Raw genomic sequence first — 25,576 nt, 5'->3', positions numbered from 1 at the left:
TGAAAGGATAGAACCATACTTTCTTTACTGTGTACCCTTCTGTAATGTGTAGGTAGAATTCTTTTGAATTATTGCTATCTGATACAATAAATTGGATCAATCTGCTATACTTACTTATAAATTGCATTGTAAGTTTTCTAAGTAAATATTTTTGTTAAACTGCCCTTTTCATGAGATTATGAAACAATGTCGGTGCTCTTTTTTTTTTTTTTTTCTTGATCCATTAATCCTAATCCCAGAGTCCAGGGTTTGAAAAATTATATTAGCTAAATTCCCTTCTCTAGTACTTTTTATACAATGAATTATAGATTAAAGTTCTATCCAGAGCCATCTCGAAGGGCAAATACATGAGAGGGCTTCCTGATGTTTCGGGGTGTATGATATAAAAAGCAGGAAGCTGACATTCACCTGATGTTCACATTGCTTTACTACTATGAGGAAAGTTTTAAAAATAATTTGAGAGGCACCTGAGCGGCTCAGCTGGGTAAGCATCTGACTTGATTTCAAATCAGGTCATGATCTCATGGTTCATTAGATCAAGTCCCACAACAGGCTCTGCACTGACAACATCGAGACTGCTTGAGATTTTCTCTCTCTCCCTCTCTGTCTGGCCTTCCCCCACTCTCTCTCTCTCTCTCAAAATAAATAAATAAACTTTTAAAAATTAAAAATAAGTTGAGTCTTTTTAACACCTGGAGATGCCAGCCCCTTCTCCCTGTCTTCCCATTTGTTTTCTTTCACCACATGAACCCCCATCAGTGCTGAGCACCACAAGGCACCACCATCTCAATACGCATTTGCAAATCCCATTATAAGCCCACACTAAATTTTCTAATCAGGATTTCAAGTCCCAGTAATGCTGCTAGTTTGGGGATGTACCTCCCTTCATCTCTCACCTCACACCTCACCTCACACCTCTCACCTCACCTCACACCTCTCCCTGCCCCACACCTGTAATCTTATTGTATTCTGATTACAAGTCTGCCATTTTCCTGATCTGAAATGTTCTCCTGAAGACTTTCATCTATTCTGTGTCACTTTCTTTTCTCACAATCCCAGTTGCCTTCAAATCAAGACTCTATATAACTTGCCAAATCACTTTATTTGGTATTAAAAATCAATAACTTTGGCATTTTTGCCTTTTCACAACTGATTATAGAATCCTCAATGGAGACCTGGCACAAAAGGTAAGAGAATCATGAGTTCAAATCCTGAGTCTGCCATTGTGTGACTGTGACCAAGATAAGATGGCCAACCTCTCTGAGCTACAGACTCCTCCTCTGAAATATTAGGGATGCCAACAATATAATCCACGGGGATGATGCAAGAAGTAAGTGAGATGATGTTTGTGAAATGTCTGGAAACAAGGATTATTTGATTCAGAGCTATTACTATTATAAGGGTCTTTTCAGGTTTGGGTTTAATCTTTTTTAAAAATATGTTTATTTTGAGAAAGAGAAAAAGCAAGAGAGAGCACAATTGGGGGAGGGACCCATGATTGGGAGAGAGAGAGAGAGAGAGAGAGAGAGAGAGAGGATCCCAAGCAGGCTCTGTATTTTCAGGGCAGAGCCCAAAGTAGGGCTCGAACTGACAAACCATGAGATCTTGGCCTGAGCCAAAATCCAGAGTCAGATGACTTAACCAATTGAGCCACTCAGGGGCCCCAGTTTTAGTTTAATCTTTTAATTTGTGCTTTTTCTCTTTCTTTCATTATATTACAGTCTTTCCAAGGACAGATTAGTCATCTAATCCTTTGTATCTTCCCAGAATATGGAGGAAAGAATTCTTTATTCAATAGGCACTGTACCAATACTGACTGACTTTTCAAAAAAGTTTGAACTGCTCATTTGTCTGAGCAGTTGATTTACTTTGCTATCTTAGAATATCATAAAAATGTGGCAATATGAAATCTGGTGAGATTATGATAGTTGCTGACACAAAGATTTATTGTCTAGATGAAATATTTAATGCATGCTTAACTCAAGAAAACAGCCTTGTAAAAATATTGAATATTTTGTGGGAAAAGAGAGAGAATTGATACTGAAATTAGGCATCCTGAATTCAACACTGATCTAGGGACACATACTTAATTGTGTTCACCATCCATCTAAATATATAGATACTTGAATCCAGTACCTAATAGGCAATACCAATACTGTGGTCACATTAGTACATATTGCTAAATTGGACAACACCTCTCATCTCTGTTTTGACAAAAGACAATCTTGAGCTTTCAGAAAAACAAAAGCCAGTGTGATAAATCAGAATCTCTGGCTGTGAAACCAGAAAGTGAATGGCAAATAATATAAACATAATTATCTCACAACTGGATGGTATTCAAACCAGTATCCCTGACACCAGCCCTTGCCTGCTCAAATCTACCTTCCATACTGTAACAATATTATTCTTCCCAAAATATGCTTTCAACATGCCAACTGTCTACTAAAAAAAGTCAGTGGTTTCCTAATGTCTGGCATTCAAGTTCCTCAAGGATCAGACTCCTATCTACCTAACCCTGTTCCATATTATCATTAAAATATACCCTCAGTCCTTCTCAGTTCATTTTCAACTCCTTTTTGAACCAAGTCTTTGTTCATTTTGCAATAATGTGCATACTCCACCATGCACATGATTCCCCAAACATATACACCTATGTACACTCTCATATCCATACACAATACCATCTTCCCATAGCCCTACAAAGCATGCATTCTCTTCAAGCCCAGAAGCAGTCTTGTCTCCTACCATGAATCATGCCAGATCATGCTGATCTCCCTTTTTCTGAACATACACAGGCCTTCCTGACACCAGTTACCTAACATTTAACCTGACACTGCTTATAACATGACATAACTTCTTTTTTTTAGTGTGTATGTTCTATATTCCCAACAAGACCATGAGCTTCTAAAGGGAAAAGTCACTTCTTTCATTTCAACTTCCATGCATGCCTCAGTGCTAGGCTCATTAGAAGGATACAGTAAATTCTTCAATGAAAAATCACACTATTTTGCACAAATAAATATATTTAACCCGCTGCTGGACTAGCAGCACAATAACAGTTGACTTACTTCAAAGTGAAAACAGAGAAAAGGCAAAGAAAGCCAAATATACAAACATCAGGATGGCTATTAGAGTCAATAAATAGGTACATCAATAAGGTTTTTCCTTTCATCTCTAGGAGTATTATCTAGGTCACACATATGCAGTCATTATTTAGAAATGATTCATTCTTCAGTTTTTACTTTACTAGGAATACTGGGATACAACTTGAAAGTTATTTTGCTTTATCTAAATTTAAAACTGCTGAATGTGGAGGTGTAGCAGAAGGATACAGGAAATAAAATTTATTTTCCATGGAATACAGTATCCTTGCATTATCGCAAAACCACGTTTGACATGCTTCATTCAATAACCATGTAGGCAAACTTGAAAAGATTTATGTGTTAGGTAGTTGATCACACTTGGCCTTCAATGCCATTTGATTAACAGGTTTTCCCTTGAGCCTGTTTTACTGAAAAAGAACTCAAGGTTTATTTCTCCAATCCTAGATAAATATACCTTTTTAAAATGTAAAATATGAATTGTAGAAAAGGGAGAATGAACCTCACACATTAATAAACAACCCTCCCCACCTTATAAGAAGACTTGATTAAAATCTACCTCAAGACTCCAAGATAGGTGAGGAGGCCCATTTGCCCCAGCTGCCTGGAGACATTTTAACAGCAGGCACTTGAAGCTTTTAATGAAAATCAGGTTGAACAGTGTGGTATCAGGAAGCTGCCCAACCTGTCTGTCTGCCAGAATAAACTGCTCAACTTGTAGGGCCCCTCCTCTTCTAATCAAGAGCTGAAACACCCCCATGAAGTCTCAGAATTGTTTTTAAAACCAGTGCTGATCCTTAAGAAGAAGGCTTTAAAAACATCAATACAGCCACTGCTTAATAATTCAATTCTCTTCATAGGGCAAAGGAGATTCTTTTTTGACCCCTGCAGTGATTAATTTATGCCCTGAAGCATAAGATTTGATTACCCCTCTCTTAGCATGTATAACGTGTGAGCCTTATTACTGGTCATAAAATTATTCAGCCACCATAGTTGGTTCAGTGGCCTCCTGAGGCAGTAAGTTCAACTATTTGGCTGCCTGCTGGTAAAGATATATAGCCTGACATTAGCTCAGAATTTACCTGCTATTTGTTTTATCAGTACGTGTTTGATGTAAATGATTTCTAAATTCTTAGGAAATTATTGTATCCAGTAAAAAAAAAAAAAGAGTAGTAGAAAAATAATTTGTCTATAAAAGACTTAAAAGACTGATATTCACCAGTGTGCTCATGAAATGAGATGTTTTAATTGAAGTGAATGTTCTGATTTAGTCAGAAATCTTTTGGGTTTTCCACTCTTGTTTAAAATCTTTATAAAACATATTAGTTCGTGTTTCTGGCTCAGTAAGTACAGTATAGTGTGCTGAGCATAATTAATAGTTCTCTGATAACTCTAACCCCCAGAGTGCCTTCAAGATCCTCATAGTGAACATTAATTATGATGCTCAGAAGAGTAGGTGGCGAAGAGGGAGTGGTCTAGGTTTGCAATACTCAAGTCATATAACAAATCCTAGAAATATTTAGGCTGCTTATGTTGGTTTTATTTTTTTATACTTCACCTCATTCCACAAAATATTTGAGGCATCCAATATACCACATACCAATTTTTTAATTGAAAGTATCGAGGCAAAAGGGAAATGTGGATGATGTACAAAAGTACTTCAAAAATGCCTGCGTATAGTATTCAGCAGATGTAACATGAACTATAAGATGTGGCTAGGGCAGAGGGAAACGGGATCAATCACAACATTCACAGTGCTCAAAAATTTAAAAAACAACTGTAACCAAAAAACACTTGTTTTGGAGAAGCACAGTTTTTTCCCTTGATTATGTGTATGCATAATAATAATTTTATTATAATATTTTTTTTAATTTTTTTGACGTTTTATTTATTTTTGAGACAGGGAGAGACAGAGCATGAACAGGGGAGGGTCAGAGAGAGGGAGACACAAAATCTGAAACAGGCTCCAGGCTCTGAGCTGTCAGCACAGAGCCCGACGCGGGGCTCCAACTCACGGATCGCGAGATCATGACCTGAGCCGAAGTCGGCCGCTTAACCGACTGAGCCACCCAGGCGCCCCTACAATAATTTTTATGATAAAATAATTCTATGTGAAATCTCATATAAAGGACACTACTGGGTGATGTTGTCCAGTGTTTCTCATGCTTTAATGTGTGGATGGATCATCTAGGGATCTAATTAGAAGGAGGTTCTAACAGTACATCTATAGTTAGAGCTTGTGACTCTGATTTCTAATAAGCTCTTGCTGCTGGTCCATGGACAATATGTTGAATGGCAGGATCTAGAAAATACCAGGGATGATCTTGGTGGCAATCCATCAATAATGAACTTAATTTTCTAAAGCATCCCTCATGGTATGCTGATTGTATAATATCAATGCAATAAGTGAAATTGTGTAAAAGTAATTTTATGAGGTAGAATATAAAAACATGCATTGAGGCACACATATCTCTTAATATGTACTTTGGCCTAAAGGCAAACTTTCAAACACTTGGACAAGCAAAAGGTGAATAACATACCTTCATCATGTCAGTGGAATGAATAAACTAATAGGCATTTAGTTCCTCATGTCTGATGATTTTTCTGAATGAAGAAAAGAACTAAGAATTCTTCATAGCCATGATTTGTCACTATAGTGATTCAAATGTAGGATAAATTCTTTGTAATAGAACGTTATAAATATTTTCAGTTTTAAATTAATCCTGTGTAAAATTTGCATATTCATATATATGAATGCATATTAAATTATTTAAAGATTTATGTTTTCTATCCAAGCAAAGTTTCAAGCATTTATCATCTTCAAAAGAAAAGAATAAGCTTTTATCTGCAATATTTAGGCAATTATTTTAAAGTATGTAAAAATAAAGTATACAAAAAATTTTTAATTTATTTATTCTATTTTATAATTTATTTCTTTTTTGATATAACTCATGAAACAGTAGAATTACAAAGTTAAAAGAAGGCTCTGTTTAGAAAAGATGGAATTGGAGCTCAGGGGAGTTAAACAAATGACTTTGTCAAGGTCACACAGCTAACAAATCCCAGAGTTAGGCCTTTGACTATAAGACCAATGCTTGTCTCTCATATGTCACACTGCTTTACTATCATTAATTAAGTTGACCTTTAGACCCCAATATCATTGTGATTCAATATAGTGGAAAAAAGAAAAAGAATGGGAAGAGAAGGATATTCCACTCACTCAATGAATATGTATTGAGAACCATTAACATGATAACCATTGACTTGGAAGCAGAAGGGCAGAATGCAATAAGGGAGAGCATTGTCAACTCCTCATTGGATACACAGTTCAGTAAAAGTAAACATGCCTTTATAATATACATTTATAATATGCATAATATGTTCTTACCACACAGACTGAGAAGTACTATGATACAAATGCATATAAAGTATTGTCAGGAATTAAAGGAGATGGAACTTGAGATGGATTGTGAATGTTAGATATATTTTGGTATGTAGAATAGAGTAACTGTGTCTTCCAGAGGCACAAAGGTGTGGAAAAGCATAACATATTGAGTAATGCCAAACAGGTTCCTTCTAACAATAAGAAATATGGGATGGGGAAAGAGTGGAGAGCTAGAGAGAAATGGAAATCAAGGATTCATGCAGGTTTCTAGCTTAAATAGTAAAAGTCAACCTAACAGAGTCAATAAGTCATTAAAACATCTTAATTTTGGTGGGGGAGGGGTGCCTAGGTTAAGCATTCAACTCTTGATTTCGACTCAGGTCATAATCACATAGTTCATGCATTTGAGACCCACGTCAGGTTCTGTATTGACAGTGTGCAGCCCGCTCGGGATTCTCTTTCTCCCTCTCTCTCTCTGCCTCTCTCTCTCTCTCTTTCAAAAATACATAAATAAGCATTTTTTTTAAATCTTAATTTTTAGATAACTAAAACAGATCTGTCTAATGTAATGAACCTGCCCTTAGATGAGGCTCTCACTCACCAAATGGGTATGGTGTCATATTGAGGACATAGTGTTGGCCTTTATGGTTATCAAGTTAGTCACTCAGGACTGGCAGTAATCATACCAGTCTTGCTAAGGGGACATCTATGTTGTTGTTGAGCCCAGGAAGAGTCTCTATTTCTGTGGCCCTAGCCACTGTCAATAGGACCACTGAGCAAGAATGAGAGTGGCTGGCTCTGGAAAGCAGTGTGGAGGTTCCTCAGAAAATTAAAAATAGACCTACCCTATGACCCAGCAATAGCACTGCTAGGAATCTACCCAAGGGATACAGGAGTACTGATGCATAGGGGCACTTGTACCCCAATGTTCATAGCAGCACTCTCAACAATAGCCAAATTATGGAAAGAGCCTAAATGTCCATCAACTGATGAATGGATAAAGAAATTGTGGTTTATATACACAATGGAATACTACGTGGCAATGAGAAAAAATGAAATATGGCCTTTTGTAGCAACGTGGATGGAACTGGAGAGTGTGATGCTAAGTGAAATAAGCCATACAGAGAAAGACAGATACCATATGGTTTCACTCTTATGTGGATCCTGAGAAACTTAACAGGAACCCATGGGGGAGGGGAAGGAAAAAAAAAAAAAAAAAAAAAGGACGTTAGAGTGGGAGAGAGCCAAAGCATAAGAGACTGTTAAAACCTGAGAACAAACTGAGGGTTGATGGGGGGTGGGAGGGAGGGGCGGGTGGGTGATGGGTATTGAGGAGGGCACCTTTTGGGATGAGCACTGGGTGTTGTATGGAAACCAATTTGTCAATAAACTTCATATAAAAAAAAAAAAAAGAATGAGAGTGGCTGAAAAAAGAAGCCAACTGACAACCAGAGTAGGGGTCATCATTTCCACATTGATGGTTCTCTGGTAGATGCCCTTTGTTGAACATTCACATAAAACACAAACATCTTCACACTCTGACAACACCAAGAAGATCATGAATTTACCTCAACCAAGTTGAACACTCTTCAGTCCTCAAATAGGCATAAGGAATCTCCCCATAAGGTCTTGGTTATACATTGAAGGGGGAGGGTCAGTGCAGTAAGAATATGTGTAGTAACGTATGAGATAACTGCTTATGCCTTTTGTATTTGCTTAAGCCTGACCTCAAACTCAGGTTTCCATTAATGATAAATCATAGCTGTTCACGCATAACTGAATACTCATCTCATGATGGCAGCTAAATTTGCATGGTCATTTGGTGGTCCAAGATCAAGCATTCCAACTGTACCAAGGCTTGATATTCTTCCAGGAACTGTTTCTCAGAAACATATCTGCAGAAGTAGACACTGCTTTGTTTAAAACTCTGGAGATCATAGCTGCAATTCTCCTATAGGGGTTTGTCAGAAGTTCCACAAACATCCCTATTTCCAGATACATCAAATATTACTGGATCTGACGGCTCATTAACCTCAAGCAGAAGAGCATTTTGCACTGCTGTGCTACTAACTGCAGAGCCTTTTCTTGCTTCATTTTGAGTTACTCAGTAAATATGGTAGAGCAGCATGTTTGCGGTATATGCTGTCTCCCAAATCCAAATTAGCCAACCAAACTTTGTATCACCATAATCTTTGAGAATTAAATTAAGGCAGAGGGAAGGAGTGTTGACAGAGCCTTAAGGCAAGACTACAAAGATGCACTATTGACTGTATTAAGTAAAAGCATGCTGCTGCTGGTGATCTTTGCAAATTGTTATACAGACAAAAGCAATTTTAGATCAATAGCTGTGTAACAGGTCCAAGGGGCTGTGTTGATTTGCTTCAGCAAAGAAATCACATCTGGAACCACAGCTGCAAATGGAATCACTGCCTGATTGCATTTAAGATAATCTACAGTAATTCTCTAAGATGTATCCATCTTCTTCAAAGTCCAACCAAGTGAATTAAATGAAGACACAATGGAAATCACCACCACTGCATATTTCAAGTTTTTGATGGTGGCACTAATTTGTGGTCTTCCTAGGGATGCAGTACTACTTTAGGTTCACCATCCTGGCAGAGATGGAAAGTTCCAGAAGCTTACACATGCCCTTTCTGTCAGAATAACCTTCACTTTGTAAGTCAAGGGTCAATGTGTGGAACTTGACAATTTGCATATAAGTGTGTTCCAATTATATATACAGATATTAAGGCAATACCAAAAGGGTGGTTTTATGAACCCACTGGAATAATATTTGTCTAAAGGTACCTTTGTTACTGCAGGACTGAGACATCAGGCAGGTTTGCATTTGCATAAACCTGCAGGTACATCCTAAAATCTTGCACCCTAGACACAGCCCTGTGTCACTTGACCCATATCTCCATTTTGACTGGTCAATTGTATTATCATTTTGGGTCCCCATTAATTAGCATAAATTTAGAGAGCCTGCTTAGTAATTTCTAAAATTTCTGGGTATTTTTCTTTCCCAAGTACAAGTTGTCCTAGTTAGTGGTTGCAGTTCCCTTTGGGGAAAGCTTAGAGAAAGATTAACCATATACTTGTGGCAATATTTCAGGGTTCAACTCAAGATCTTGGCCTCTACGTCTGTCAACAGGCTTAGTCTGGAATCTTGGCAACATATCAGGATCCTCCTTGCGGTGACTCAACTCAAGTTTCTGGCCACCAGACCTAGAATTTTGTCTTCTTACAGTTTAAACAATATTTAATAAGGTGTCCATAATCTCTTACTCCTACAAATACCATAATAATTATCTATAACCAAAATATCCATGCAGGAAAAAAAATACTCAATACCCATTTGCCTCTTCCGTGTTCTACTAATTCTGTCAAAGGCACTTCACTTGGACCTTTCTCTTCCAGAATTCCAACATCTCCAGTGAATTCAGGGACCCTATCTCATTGTCAGCATCTCCCATGATCATCTCTGGCTTGTAGAAGACAATGGCCCCAGGGGTGTTTATGTATTCTCAATACCTAAATTAAAGGAATGCCCTTTGGGCTGTCTCTGAGAATATAGTGTACACGCATGGGAGGTGGTTGGGATAGGGGAAGAAGATTGATTATGATGATTCCACAGGATAATCTACTGCAAAGTACCTACTTCCATATGCCTCTGGATTCCTTCCTTGCTATATATGCCACAGTAGTTCTGGAATTTCAACCTCATTGAATGCAAACCACCATTAAGTCAAAGTTTCAATCAGTTAACCAAATTTGTAGGAACACTTCCAACTGCACAAATTAAAACACTACATCATGAATTTCTACCAAGTTTACCATATCAATAAATTCAGCCTTAACCAGTTATAGGTCTTCCCTCTCAGTCTAAAACTCTTAGGAACTATTCAGTATAAATTACCAAAATCTTGCAATTATTCTGGAATGTAAGCTATCTCATTCTGAGTGAGACTTTATACTTGTTCCCCTGGAATATCCTGAGATCTGATTCTAGTTATGGGAATAGAGACAATAGGAGATATTTGGCATGGGTCTTGAGAAGAATGGACATCCCCTTACATGGCAAATGCCCCGGGTTAACTAATTACAGGAACATCAAGCATGGGAAGCCTAGTACGATTTTGTGTCTGTTTTTAATGAGGTTAACTCTAAAGCAAAACAGGACAAAGGAATCTTTTGGGCTGTTTCGAACATTCTCTGGTTCTATAATGATGATTTGAAACAAGGGTTTAAAGCCATGAGTTTGTTCTTTTCTTCCTTTAAGCTTCCCAGTGTAGCCATAAAAAGCCACCTCGCCCCCTAGTCTTTGTACCTGTTATCATTGCCATACTAAATTCAGTATCTGTTTGATCCCCCCAATACGTTGTTTCACAAGATACTTCATTTCAATCAACCACAGGCAATAGTTTAATTGTGTGCCACTGCATACCATAAACAAGGAAGTCAGCACTACTTTCAAGACAAATATCTCAATGTCAGCATCTCCTAAATCAATGTCCAAGTATCATCTTTGAGAGTGTGTTTCCAGGACCACTTCTGATACTCAGTATGTGTCATGCAGCATGTTGTCAGGAAAACCAAAATCAGACCAAGTATTTTAATACAGCACAGATAGCACAGGAAACTGGTTTCACAGGTAATGAAAGGATTGAAAAAGAACACTAAAGTAACTTGGACATAATTATGAAGAGCAGCTGTCACCACAAAGGCTAGAAAAACAGAGGAGAGGGGTTGTGGCTATCAGGACCTGGAAGCCAATAGAAGGGATAGGGACACAGAACTCTGGATAGAGGCACTGCCCTGCTGGTGCTGGTAGTTCTGGAGAGGTATGATGGGTGAGGCTGGTCTAGGAAGGCTAAAAGAAGCTTGCATTCCACTATCACTAGGTATATGCTGACAGGAACAGCAGGGAGAATATCACCCTCCTAATATCCAGCCTCCTGCATGTACCCCTATTGGCAAAACCTAACAAGAAGCCAACAGTAAGGAACAGGACTCTGCAGTCTTAGCCCCATACCACAAATCAAAGTGTGGGAAGGTAGCTTCAGAGCCAAGAAACAATAGTTTGATAATCAACATATATCTTATATGAAGAAAACAAAACCACAGAAAAATTACATGGGGTCAGGAACTAGGTTTTGGTCTCAGCCACATCTCTAATGCACTCTAAGAAGTTCAGAAGGTAATTTCACCTTCCTGAGCCTCAGCTTCACTTGAAAAAAATCACTATAACGATACCACCCATGCCTTCCTCACAGGAGGCATAATGTAGTTGCAAGCACTTTGAATAAGTATAGAGTACTATATAATCATAAGCTTGTCTCACTATTATTATCCGTACTAAATGGAGCTAGGAAAATAATAGATGAATGAAACTCATAGATAATCTTAAAATCTTCTTTTAGATGGCTTTATATTCTTTTCTATCTAACCAGTCTTTATAGGACACATGCAAAATAGCTCAATAAGCTCCATGTCTAGCATCCTGTGGAGTTGCTAACAAGCAATAATGTGAATCCAAGGACAGTACCAGGGGAGAATGAGACAATATCGGGAGTTTAGCTAAGTCCCCAAATGAATGCCCAGTTTGAATAGCTAAAACATGGTCACAAACTATTTATACATAACCTACTCCTCTTGAAAACTGAATTTCAAAATTTAAGTATTGCCTTCACAAATAGTAAAAATTTGGTAAATAAGTAGTAGGCCAACATAGAACACATAACAAAATTCAGAATAGAAAGCGTTTTGTTTAGTTTTGTTTGTTTTTGTTGTTGTTTTTTGGTTTGTTTTCATTTTTGTTTTTTGTCTCTGGTTTTTGTTTTTGTTTTTGTTTGGTTTACTTTGAGGTCATGAATAATTATTTGGAAAGGAAAGAGTTAATAGATAAATTGGTATATTTGATTCAATAGTGTTGCAAGTTAGAAAAATCACAAAACTAAGTAATGAATACTATAGCACTTAGAGATGCCTATCAAAGACTTTCGGGTAATTGCCCACAAATCAGAATTTCATTCCAGACTGGACAGAATTAACAGACTTGATTGTTATTATCTTACATTTTTAGCTCTACTGAATTAAACTGAAGAATCTCTTTAAAAGTATATGAGCATTTATTTATTCATCCACAACTATTTACTATCTTCTTTGTGACAAATCCTAGGTTCTAAGGATATAAAAACGAGGGCGAGCTCTGAAACCTACGTAAGTGTTGAGATACCGTGTGAGAACAATTAAGTTTACCTCAAGGTTCTAGGAAAGGATTCTCAAATGTGACAGTTAAGCTGAATCTCAAAAACTTAAATCAAGTTTGCTACTTAGAAGGTATTAAAAGGGCAGTAAAGCAAAAAGCAGCCACAGTACAATGACAGAAAGTTATGAAAGGCAGCAACATACTAGGGGGACAATAAGAAATACTGCCTTGCAGGAACTGAGGGTGCAAGACAGGGAGGAGAGGGTACAGCAGCCAAAGGAGACGAAACTGGTGAAGCCAGGACCATTGCATGAAAGGACCTGTTACAATGCTGAGGAGTTTGGACTTGATTCTGTTGCAAGCAGGATCCCTATGACATCTTTAATAGGGAATTGAACTGATCTAATTTATTAATTTGCATATGACAGCTTCAATACTCCAACAGAATGTGAATTTTACTGGAGAAACACTGGGGTTAAGGAGCATATTGCAGTTAGGGCTCCTGGGTTGTTCAGTCGGTTGAGCGTATGATTCTTAATTTCAGCTCAGTTCATGATCCCAGGGAATCCCATGGAGCCCATTTAAGATTCTATCTCTCTCAAATAATTTATTATTTTTTTAAAAAGGAGAATATTGCAGTTTCACAGGCAATAGACGGCAAGGACCCACGTGCAAAGCTGTGGAGGCGAGAATAAAGACGAGGAGTCTGGTCTGGAGATGCTCCTTATATACATCAATAGGATATGCATGTGAAAGAGGAAAGGCTGGAAAATAATTCTGAGGTTTTGATATTGGGAGATTAAAAATTGAGAGAGTGGCAAAATCTTCCATTCAAATGGAGCAGGAGTCAGCAAACTTTTTCTATAAATGGCCAGATAGCGTAGGCTAGTTTAAGCCTCTGAGAGCCAGACGGTCTTCATCACAAGTACTCAGTTCTGCTTTTGTGGCATAAAAGCAGCCATAGGCAATACATGAACAAATAAGTGTGGCTGTATTCCAATAAGACATTTTTATGGACACTGAAATTTTAATTCCGTCTAACTTTCACATGTCATGAAATATTTTTTTTTCATTTTCTCTTAAAGATGTAAGAACTATTCTCACCTTTTCATAAGGCCATGTAAAAACAGGAAGTAGGCTAGATTTAGCCCAAGGACCATAATTTGTCAACCTTTACAACAGAAAAAACATGGAAAGGAATAGCATTCGGATTAAGCTTAAGGTGCTGTGGGACATCCAGGTGAGGACGGCCAGAGGCAGGTGTTCAGGTATGGACCTCAGTAAAGGGAACTCTAGAGTCCCAAATGTTCTGGAAACACTGTTTTTCATGGTCATAAAGAACCAACATTATGTGAGAATGCAAGTACAAGAGAGAAATGAAAGACTATATCCTACCCTAATGCTGCTTGCAAAGTACTTTTTAATTGCAGGTAAAGCAACATTTGAGGATTTCATATTATCAAACCCAGACACTTATCTCTATAATAGGCAGTTAGAAGCTAAGGCCAAAGAGCTAAAGCATTTATGACAGAACTTATAAAAGTAATGAAAGATGATAGAGTACAGGAACTGTCCAAGAAGAAAATAATGTTTCATCCTTTATGGGTGAAAGACAGAAATGAAGCTGGATTTAATTTTAGAAGAGGAATTTCATTTGTTACTTGTCAAAAACACTGATGCAAAAGATAAATAGAAGTCATGAAACTTCCTTCTTAGGCAATATGTAACACCACTCTGCCACATTATGCTTGTTAAGTAACATTCACACCACTCATAAATGATCCTAAAGAGAAATGGTTTACAATTCAATTTGATAAAGAAACGATGACAGTGCCTCTGGTGCCTCACTGGGACAGCTTTTGTACACGTGCTACCCTGCCTTTCACAGTCAGAGTCATGAAAAGTACATTTATCTCGAGATTGCACCTCTTATTTGGTTGAGGCGCGGTATCTCTGGTCCACATTGGATTTTTAACAGATGAAATATTTCCTAAACCAAGTAATTTGATTCTGTAGAGATAGTAACCACAGGCAGTGTAATTAATTTCTTTTATATCTTCAACACAGTAAGAAAGTAGATCTTCCCTTTCTATCCATAAGACAAAGCCAGACACAAATCACCATGAAGAGCAAGGTGCAACGTGAAGATTAAGAAATTTCCTATGATGTTGTGGATCCAAGCTATTCATCACCTCACCATAAAAGTGAAATGTTAAAAATCAATCTCTTAATACCATGTCAATTTCCCATGCAAAGTGGCCCAAACAAAAGAAGACATATTTAGCATTTTAACTTACATTTCCCCATTGTCTAAACCCTATCAAAAAAAAAAATCCTTTGATATAGCAACAAAAAATTGTCACATATTCCCTAGCAACTATTTTTCTAAAATGTTGCAAATTCTTACATTAAAATTAAAATGCATTGGTGATAGTCCCTAGAACTATGGCTCACAAAACTGTCATGTCTGTTCAAAATTACTTTTCTACATGAGAATTACTGCCAAGTTAATTCCTTCTCAGTTATTCTTCTACAGAATAATAATATGTTGATACCCCATAAGATAAAACATTGACACTAAAAAGAACATTTTACTAGGTGAATTTCTACAAAGGGAAAATCAGAGATAAAAACTGAACAGCTTTTCTAGTAAATAAGTATTAGTTCTAAAATCTTAAAGTAAAAATCTGTAGGGGTTTTCTATTTGTAAGTCATGAAGCATTTGCCTAACCAATATGAGATAAACTTGCAATAAGAGGAAGATAATTAAAAACAAATAGAAATTACTTTAAACTTTAAATTAGAAACCATGATAAAAACCAGCCTTTTGCACAAAATATCCTAACAACTACAAGTGAAAAATAAGAAGCCAAAATCAGGATTTATTTTTCATATAATGGATCAAATCATTATTATATCTGTCCTTACCATCCAAATTTAATTATTTTCATCACTAAATTGCCTGAATTAACAACTTTGTTACCAGTAGAGGGACAACTTTACAATACTTTTTTCAGGCCAAGTATTTAAGCAGGACACTCTACTATAGGAAATAAACTTCTGAAAATAAATCTTTACCCTGATGCGTATGATGTAATGAATATGGGCTTTGGAGACCGTCTGAGCTAGGTTCAAAACCAGTATCTATGGCCAGTTAGCTATCTGTTCTTGGGCAAATTACATTAATCTAAGAGATTGTCAGATCTAAATCCACCGAGTTTAACATCAGTCATCACCAGAAACCTAAGCTTTCCACATTATCCATCATTACCTAGATCAGCACTCTGAAATAAAATCCGTCTATACTGTAACCTATACATTTTTCAAAAAATTAGTATAGTGTTCCATAAAACATACTTCAGTATGTGAACGTACAGATGCTAGTACTCTGCAAGACATGTTAGTATCTGGGGCTTGCCTGTGCCTATACAAAGAACCATCAATAAGGTGACACAAATCCAGATAGATATAGATGTGAGGTACCGGCCATTTAAATACGATGGGGGCACCGCCATCAATGACTTGATTTTCCAAAGTAGGGAACAGCAGTTGGCAGAGTTCTGAACAAGACAAGGACAGTATTTCTTTAAATATACACCATACTTACATTCCTAGAAAATTTAGTGTAGACTGAAACTATGCACAAATTACTTATGTTAATATAAATATGTAAATTTATGTTTATACAATTGTACGTAGATCTTTCACCTCTATGACTCTCTAGCTGGGGGTTCAAAGACCATGTGGAACATAAGTGAGAAAACATGTGACTGTGCAGAACTCACCCACACACTGAAAGATGTCTCCTATCCCTTGCTCCAATCACTTTCTACTAAGTTCCTTTTCCCTCCTCTTCTATTCTTCCTCCCTATCCCAACATCTCCCCATCAGTTAGTCACAGAACAGCCAGAGTAATCCTTTTAAAAATGTTAATCACACTGTGTTACTTGGGCTAAACCCACCAATGATTTTCTGCCACACTTAGAATACAGTCCAAACTCTTTTGCATGATCTTTAGGCCCGAAATGATCCTGCCTGAGGCCAACCTCTGTGACCTCACTTCTACTGGTGTCTTTTTTGCTTCATGCTCCAGACACACTAGTTCTCTTGCTGGTCTTAAAACTCATCAAACCTACTCCAGATGTGGGGCTTTGTATTCGCAGTTCTCTCTGCAGAACACCCTCACCTGGCCCTTTCTCTGGCTCCTGTATCCTACTTGACCTCTTAACCTGGATGATTAATTTCCCAAAATGGACATTTGGTTCACTATTTAAATCATCACCCTCTGGATCTTAAGAAGTGGCACACCCAGTTATTCAGCCTAAAATCTCTGACAATTATCTTCTTCTTACCCCAACATATCTATTCACCTAATAAATGAGTAAGTCCTTTTGACTTCACCTCTAAAACATATCCCAAATTTATCACAGCCACTGCTATTATTCCAGTCTGAGCAACTATCATCTCTCGCCTACACCATTTCATAGGCTGCCTAACAGCTCATGCTGCTACCATTCTTACCCTCTATAATTCTTTCTCCACACACCATCCAGAGTGATCTTTATGAAAGATAAATCAGATCATGTCCCTCCCCCTTTCAAGCTTTCTACCGACATTTTTCACACTTTGAATTGAACCCAAACTCTGAGCATCACAGTCTACAAGGGCTTCAACAATCTGAATACCTTACCTCACCATTCACCTTTCTTCCACTCACTCTCTGTGCCACTGGCCTTCTTTCTGATAAAAGAACAAGTCATACTCATTCCCACCCTAGGACTTTTGCTCTGTCTTGGAACTGTATGCTTGGAAATTAGTGCAACATATATTTATATGGCTGGCTTCTTATCATTCAGCTGTCATCTTAAAGTGGCACATCCCCAGCAAGACCTTTCTGACTTACCAGGTCTAAAGAAATGCCCATTTACTCCATCTCACAATATATTTCTTTATTTTAATCCAGGAATTGATCAGTATGGAACATTTTTTGGTTTACTTGGGGTTGTGTATTTATTATTTTTATTTAATAATAATAATATGTGGCATATCTTCCCCTGAATGTAAGACCCATGAAAGCAAGAACCTTGATGAAATTAGCCATAAGTCTGTACCCAATGCTTGAATAGTCATTAATCAGAGTGGACACTGAAGAAAAAAAAAAAAACCTGTCAAATGAATAAATTAATGAGTAGCTTAGTACTCCAACCAGATCTTCCTGGAGAAAATTCCTTAACTTTACAATTTTCAAATTATGTGCACCACCAAAAAAACATGAGTTACTTTGCCAAATAGCTCAAACCACTGGAAAATGTGGCATATCTTCCTGAAACATCAGTTTTATGTGAATGTGATTTAAAACATTTATATCTATTTTGATAAGAATATACTACTTACATGAATTTTTAACATAAAACAAAAATTCTGTGAAACTTCATGATTTTAGCAATTGCTACACACTATGAGTCCAAATCCCCTGATTTATGTATGATGTTATTCTCCCCAGTTTTAAGGCATACACTGATGTAAAAATAAAACAAAATTAAGAAGCAAAGGAATGACTCCATGACCAATAATTGGAGCAAACAGTTGGGAATGGAGATTTTCATTTAGGCTCCATTCTAATGCTCTATTTTAAAAATACCATCGGAGAGATAAGCAATGTCTCCTATACGGTGGATAGTTTCCATTGTTCTGAATCTTAGATTTGTGAGGTTTGGGGTTTTTTTCCTTTATAGAAAAGCTTTGAATGCTGCTACTTCCTGTCAGTGGTAGTAAATGTTAACTATGGCACCAAATACTTGGTGTATTAGAACCAAGCTAGAAGACCAGGACCAAGAGGTATCCAAAATGCCTTAGTGAGAAAAGCCAACAAGACCTCACATCTACCTAATCCTAAGGAAACTAAGAGGTAAGGGTCATCAAATAGCAAAGCAATTAAGTCTGATGATGACAATCTGATAAGAATAAAAAGGTGTTCAACAAGTATTTAGGTCAACAGTAAATTTTGACTTCCTCTAAAGCAATAATGACATTTAGGAAGAAAACACCATCACAATAATAATTTTACTCAACAAACTGCATAGTAAGAACAAAGCCTGGCATTGAAAACTATTTCTGTCAACGTCTAACTGTGTAGCTTTGACTAGAGTACTAATCTCAGTTTTATCATATGTGACTTGAAGATAATAATATCTAGTTCTTGAGCAGATTGGGAGGATAACACAAGACAGCACATACCACAGACCTAGCAGCCACCAAGCCCTTACATTGCAGCTATTATTGTTACAGTATAAAGCACCTACCATTATAAAAATTAAAAGCATCCTATTCTAATTCTAGATTTAATATAGAAGGAAGTTTGGTTTAATATTAGCAATGAATATTTCATGTTATTTCTAGAAGAAATTGTTTTAATAAAAGTTGATACTCTAGTTCTGCCAGACATCCAAAATTATATCCAATACTTTAAAAAACCTAAGCTATCTAATACTTGGTTTTAAAGTAATAATGTATTCAGAGATTTTCTTTGCCAAGTAGACTGAATAATCAACACAATCCCAAATCCTGTACTAAAGTATTCATTTATAACTTAATTTAGCACTTACCTTGTATTGTATTCTCATTTTCTTCAACTTTTTTTTCATGTGTATTTCTCTAAGAAGTTTGCAAGCTACTGAAGGCAGAGGCTACTTTGTGTAACTGCTTTTTATGAGTTTCTAGTTACACTGTGGTGGGGTATGGTGGTATATGGAGAATAGTGAGATGAATTTCAAAATGTGTAACATTTATTAATTATAACATTATGAGTTTCTCTCCTACTTTCTTGCTATAATGTACAATAATGAAAATATGAATCAAATATCACCCTATGAAGAAAATAGGTAAGTGTTGTTATAACTTGTTTAAGCAGGAATAAAATACTGAAGGTTCAAAGTTTCATGGCTTCTCCAAACTAACATGGTACTATGGTGAGGTCCACACTAAATTTTTAAATTTATTTTAAGTTTATTTATTTATTTTGAAAGAGACAGAGACAGTGTGAGTGGGAGAGGGGCAGAGAGAGAAGGAGAGAGAGAGAGAATCCCAAGCAGGCTCCACCCTGTCGGCACAGAGCCCAACACAGGGCTCAAAGTCACCATGAGACCATGACCTGAGCCAAAACCAAGAGTCACACACTTAACCGAGTTAGCCACCCAGGTACCCCAGACTAAATTTTTAAGAGTTTTTCTCCACACAATGTGTAGGTTGAGAAATGAAATCACCATCCCAGAAAAATGTCATCCCAGTGGTTCCCCCAGTACCATCCTACTGTATTTTCTGTTGGGACATATAAAGCTCATTTTCCCAAAGAAAGCTGTGGTTCTCTGACAAGCTCACATGACATGGCTGGCAAAGGACAATTCAAACTTCCCCCGTGTGCATGTAATAGCATTTGAATCAAAGAGACAAGCCGGTACCTATGGTTGGGGAAAATGGAGCCATGAGTGTTTTCCAACATTATGAGCATTTTTATAACATGCAACTTGAGTAAATAAACCTACAGGAGTGCATCTGGTTTGGCCCAGGATGTTCTAGCAGTACAAGTCATCACAAGCGTGCCGTGCCCATCAATCAGGGTTTGCTAGTAGATTCATTGCATATTTGGTAAACAAGGCACAGCTTTCTTCAGAAAATCATTTTTACAAACTTAATCTTGACTTGAGTCTTCCTTCACAGAGCATTAAGTTTTCCAAAGACAGATATAGATATATAGATATAGATATAGATACAGATATAGATATAGATATAGATAGATATAGAGATAGATAGACATAGAGATAGAGATAGATACAGATACAGATACAGATAGATACAGATACAGATATAGATATATAGATGACATAGATATAGATAGATGATATAGATATAGATACAGATATAGATAGATATGGTTTTCCAGTTACATATTGAATGATTTCATGAGTAACAGGAAACATAAGAGGGGTGACCATGTATTTTGTTGTCCAAACTGGTACACTTCTGAGAGCAAAAAGGGAAACTAATAATAATTATTCCAAACAGAGAGGAAGAAGTCATGTGTTTATCTTAGGAGAAAAATAGTTTAAAGCGGCCATATAACCATTTATGCAAATTTAGAGACAAAAAATTGAACATTGTGGGAAGAAAACGACTTTCTGGAAGAGGAGTGATAATGAGATGCAAGAGTTGAAGTAAAGAAAATAACATTTATCCATGGCTTGCTTTTGACCAAGATTTTAAGTAATAAAAACTCCAGCAACAATAAGTAAAGTAGTGATACTATAGTAGACAACAATCTGTGACATTGTTATTAGTCCCATTTTTCAGATAAGGAAACCAAAGTTAAAAAGGTTAAATCTTGGGGTGCCTGGGTGACTCAGTCAGTTAAGTGTCTGACTTTGGCCCAGGTCATGATCTCACAGTTTGTGAGTTTGAGCCCTGCATCAGACTCTCTGCTGTCAGCCCAGATCCTGCTTTGGGTCTTCTGTCTCCCTCTCTCTCTGCCCCTCCCCTGTTCTCTCTTTGTCTCTGTCTCTCACTCCCTCTCAAAAATAAAATAAACATTTTAAAAAAGCTTAAATATCTAGGGGTACCTGGGTGACTCAGTTGATTAAGTGTCCAACTCTTGATCTCGGCTTAGGTCATGATTTCAGGGTTCATAGGACTGAGCCCCATGTCAGGCTCTGCACTGACAGATGGACCCTGCTTGGGATTCTCTCTCTCTCCCTCTCTCTCTCTGCCCTTCCCCCACTCATGTTCTCACTCTCAAAATAAATAAATAAATATTGAAAGAAAGAGAGAGAAAAGAAATAGAGAAAGAATGAGAGAGAAAGAAAGAAAGAAAGAAAGAAAGAAAGAAAGAAAGAAAGAAAGAAAGAAAGGAGAAAAGAAAAGAAAAGAAAAGAAAGAAAAGGAAAGAAAAGAGGGTAATCTCTAAAGTCACTGTTTTGTCTACCAAAGCGTTGACTGGCTTTTGTTCAAAGACTCAGGTTTTATTTGGTTGGTTTTTGGTTTTTGTTGTTGTTGTTTGTTTGCTTGTTTTTGAGGGGACTGGGAAATGGAACTCTTCAGCCTTCTTCTCTGACTCTGCTGAAGCTCCATTTCCACTCTAAACTTTTCCCTCTTTGCCTCTAACTTGACTTTTTTCCCCCCTCTTAAATATTTTCTAAATATTTAATCAAGATGCCTGACCTGGGCTTATTGGAAACCTTAACTTACTAGTAAGGAGCTTTAGTCATTTATCCCTTACATCACTTACAGGCTGTGTTTTGTCCAAGGGTGGTTTATTCAAATCTCCTTCGTTCTTATCTAATTCCTTCAGCGTGGGTCAGTTCACCCTCCAAAGCAACTAATACTCCCAGCATCCCTTTCCACCATACTTGTCCTTCTTTCACCTTGGCTTGAGAGTTACCATCACTCTTCTGAACAGCATGAAAATCTGTAAACTGCATGTACACACAAGTGGTGCAGGGAGTTAGGCTAACACAAAGCACTCCTTCAAGAGGAGCAGATTGAGAGGCACTATGGAGGAATTTCCCACAGTATTATATGAGGAAGTTTAAGTGGCACTGTTTTAGAGGAGTGGCCAAAAAAACTCCGGAAAGAAGAGGTTGTATAGTGAAGGCACATATAAATTTTATCTTATGTAGGAAGACTTGTTCTAATAATAAGAAGGAAACAATCCTCTGATGCTAGTTATTGACTATTACGTTCATATAGACCATATTCTAAAGGCAAATATCCACAAAGCAAGACTTTTCTCCATTCTGCCTGCTGCCCCCCATCCCTGTCACCAGAACCCTAGTGCAAGCCACCACCATCTCTCATTGGCGGCACAATAGTTTTTCAATGATCTCCAGGCTTCCATTCTTTCTTCCTTCTTCCTTATGTTTAATTGTCTACCCAGCAGCTAGAGTATTTTTAAAATATGTTCATCATAACATGTCACTGTCTTATGTAATGCCCTCCATTATATCCCATAGCATTTAGCATAAAATTGGAACTGTTTTTACTGGCTTAAAAGCACCAACAGGACCTTGCAAGCCCTTCCTACCACCTTATCATACTCTCCTCCTTGCCCACTCCAGCTTCCCCACACTTCTTCCCATGCCTGGAATGTGTCAGGCTGGTTCTGGCCTGGGGGTCTGTGTGCTCACTATTCCTGTTGACTGGAGTCATGTCTCCCCAGATCTTTGCTTCGCTGATGCCCCTTGTCGCTCAAACCTACATTTGAAAGCAACCTTCTCTAAAAGACCTTCCTTTACCTAAAGAGCAGCCACTCTGTTACTCAAACATAGTAATCTTGACATAGAATTTGATACTTTCTGTTCATTTATTTATTCACTTGTTTTGTACTCGTTTACTGCCTGTCTCACCTACTATAAATGTAAATCCCACCAGACTAGAGAATGTGCCCATCTTACTCGTCTTTGTACCCCCTATGTCGAGAAAAACACTAGTGTGTAATAGGACTCAAAAAGCATTTGGTGAACAAATAAATAAATTAGTCAATAAATTTATTTATGAATTTTTGCTTTACCTTTATATGATAATTGTAGTGGATAAAAATTTTTAATTGCCACTTTTCAACTTAAAAGTTGGCAGCAAAGATCTTTTCCTATGATTATATATGACTTTAAAATGTATGTTTACTAATGTCAAGTTGTGAAAATTCCTTGGTTGTTTTCTGTGGTGACCTCAAAAAGTTTCAGAAAGAACTCACAGAAACTACAAACCCTTGCACAAACATATTATAAAAACTAGTGAGGCCTATGTAATCTGTACTTTGAGGAAGCTTGGTCCTTCACTGAGGCTGTGACCAACCTTGCCTCAGAAAGCTTTCTGATATCATGATATCAATTACAGGACACAAAATACTGCCTCTAGAATGTTGCTATGTGTGCCCCCAGTTCAAAATTTCATATAAGACAAGGTCACATACCCTAGCTCTGAAGACTCAAGACTTCACTGATGGCACAGACCAGGTTGAATGACCAGAACGAATGTCTGCTTACCAAAAAAATTTGTTCAGTTAAAAAAAAAAACTCACTGAAAAGTTAGTAGGCATTTTCCTTAAGGAATAGGCTTGGCAAAACACTAGGGCTGAGTGAGCCAGATGTCACCCCAATCCATTAGAGTCACACTCAAGTGACTCTCCCAATTGTTAACTAAAAAGAAGTCTCTGGAGAAAAGGAGTAAGTTACTCCTTGAAGAGATCTTATTCAAATATGGCTGCATGGCATTAAGCAATGCAAGAGCTTATGAGCACAGAGATTCATCCAAACTGGACAAAAGTAATGTTTTCAAGAAAGTCAACAAGCCAAGAGCCAGAGCACCAGAGGTAGGTTCAAGTCCAGGCTGCCCATGACTTCAGGGAACTTCAAAGGGAAGCATCAGGTCACTGACGTTGACGGAGCTATCACAAACATAGCAGAAAACCATAAATATAAGCAGAAATAATCAAGGTTATTTGTTTCCCTAGTACGTTGTCAAAAATTCCAGCATGTAGGACGTAAACCACACACAATTTGCACAGAGCTTCTTTTGTTCCAAATCCACTTCATCACATTTGATCATATTGACACTTCTTGGCTTAACTAAAATTATTTTTGTCTGAACTGATATGTACCTATCAGCATATGCTGAAATGTTTGTTGATCTCCTTAATTCCCTGCATTCATTAGTATTCTCCCTTTTCTTGCTCTGTGTTATACATAATGACATTGAACACCACTCCTGTTCAATCGCCAATATTTACCCAGACTAAAAATATTAATCACAGGTGTCTTCCAAATCAAAGCAACCAACATGTGCAGTAATGGGTTTTAAGATATAAGTGAGACAGCAAGACTATGCCAGAGAAGAATAAACACCTCAACAAATTCCCCTGTGCATAGTACGTATATCCCATTTATTGAGTAATAGACTCTCTGTTGCCTCTACTGTCTTTAGTGTTCAAACAAGGTTTCTAAGCAGGGAGAAACTACCAAACAAGATAATCAGGTTTTAGGTTTAAAAAATACCCTAAATCCTTCTCATTCTTCTGGCAGATTTTAGCAAGGGACTCAGTAATAATTACCAACTTTGGAAAGCCTGCCACAGGGAGATGAGTCTAGATTGCTTTATTAAAATAATCCAATCTTCTTTCTCAAAATATCCACATTACTCTATTACAAGAGGAAAGAATCTGAAAAAAGCATTAAAGGAAGGGAAGGAAATTCACATTTACCTATGCTTATTATGCTCTGTTAGTAAGATGACAATGAGCCCTGATTTGCCTGGCACAAATCTGTTCTATGCCTGTTCTCCCAGTACTATTATTAATAGTATTGTCCTTTTTTTTTGCTCTAAAAAAAATGTTGCAATTTAGGCAATAAATTATATGGTTACCCTGTGTGTTATGTAGCAAGCACTCTGTTCATGATGGATCCATAGATGAACATAGAGAGGGAAGCAAGAGGGTGAAAGTAGAGAGAAACATCTTTCTCTCTACCCTGCTCTGTTCCCCAGGACAGACCTTTACGAACTAACCTGTATTAGTGTGTTCCTTCTGAGTGGATTTGGCCTATCAGAGGCACTACCAGGAAATGGGAGGGTAGAAATAAAGAGAAATCAGGATATTTATTCCCTGATCTCATTCTCTGCCTGGCTATGGTCTAGCTGCATCCCTCTACCATAGGTCACAGCTCCAGATGCCTCCCTCCAACAGCACAACACTGTTTCTGGGTTCTGCCAACTCTTCACTCTCCTCATTCCTTCAAACCTAGGCATAGCAGTGGCTGCCTACTGTTGCTAGCCCCAGGAAGCTTCATAATACCTTGTAGATATCCTTCAACCTTGTAAAATAGTCTCTTCCCTCAT

The 25,576-nt window shown here is 37.4% G+C and overlaps 1 protein-coding gene across 1 annotated transcript in view; it reads right to left on the bottom strand.

The window, feature by feature from the left end:
* NXPH1 (neurexophilin 1) overlaps window positions 1-22,894 on the bottom strand; it is a 44,754-nt gene extending 21,860 nt beyond the window's left edge. Inside the window, exons 1-2 of the mRNA XM_047095230.1 lie at window positions 22,770-22,894; window positions 22,096-22,237 (exon numbers count right to left, since the gene is read on the bottom strand). Of these exons, the coding sequence (XP_046951186.1) occupies window positions 22,096-22,237; window positions 22,770-22,894 (267 nt within the window). The remainder of the gene's footprint in view (window positions 1-22,095; window positions 22,238-22,769) is intronic.
* Window positions 22,895-25,576: the final 2,682 nt, after the last annotated feature.

The sequence above is a fragment of the Lynx rufus genome, unplaced genomic scaffold (genome assembly GCF_022079265.1).
Source record: "Lynx rufus isolate CCGP_SWC_20201006 ecotype Redwood Valley unplaced genomic scaffold, mLynRuf1.p SCAF_4, whole genome shotgun sequence".
Classification (NCBI taxonomy): Eukaryota; Metazoa; Chordata; class Mammalia; order Carnivora; family Felidae; genus Lynx; species Lynx rufus.
The sequence above is the reverse complement of the archived record's forward strand: the minus strand, read 5'-3'. Positions and strand labels throughout refer to the sequence as shown.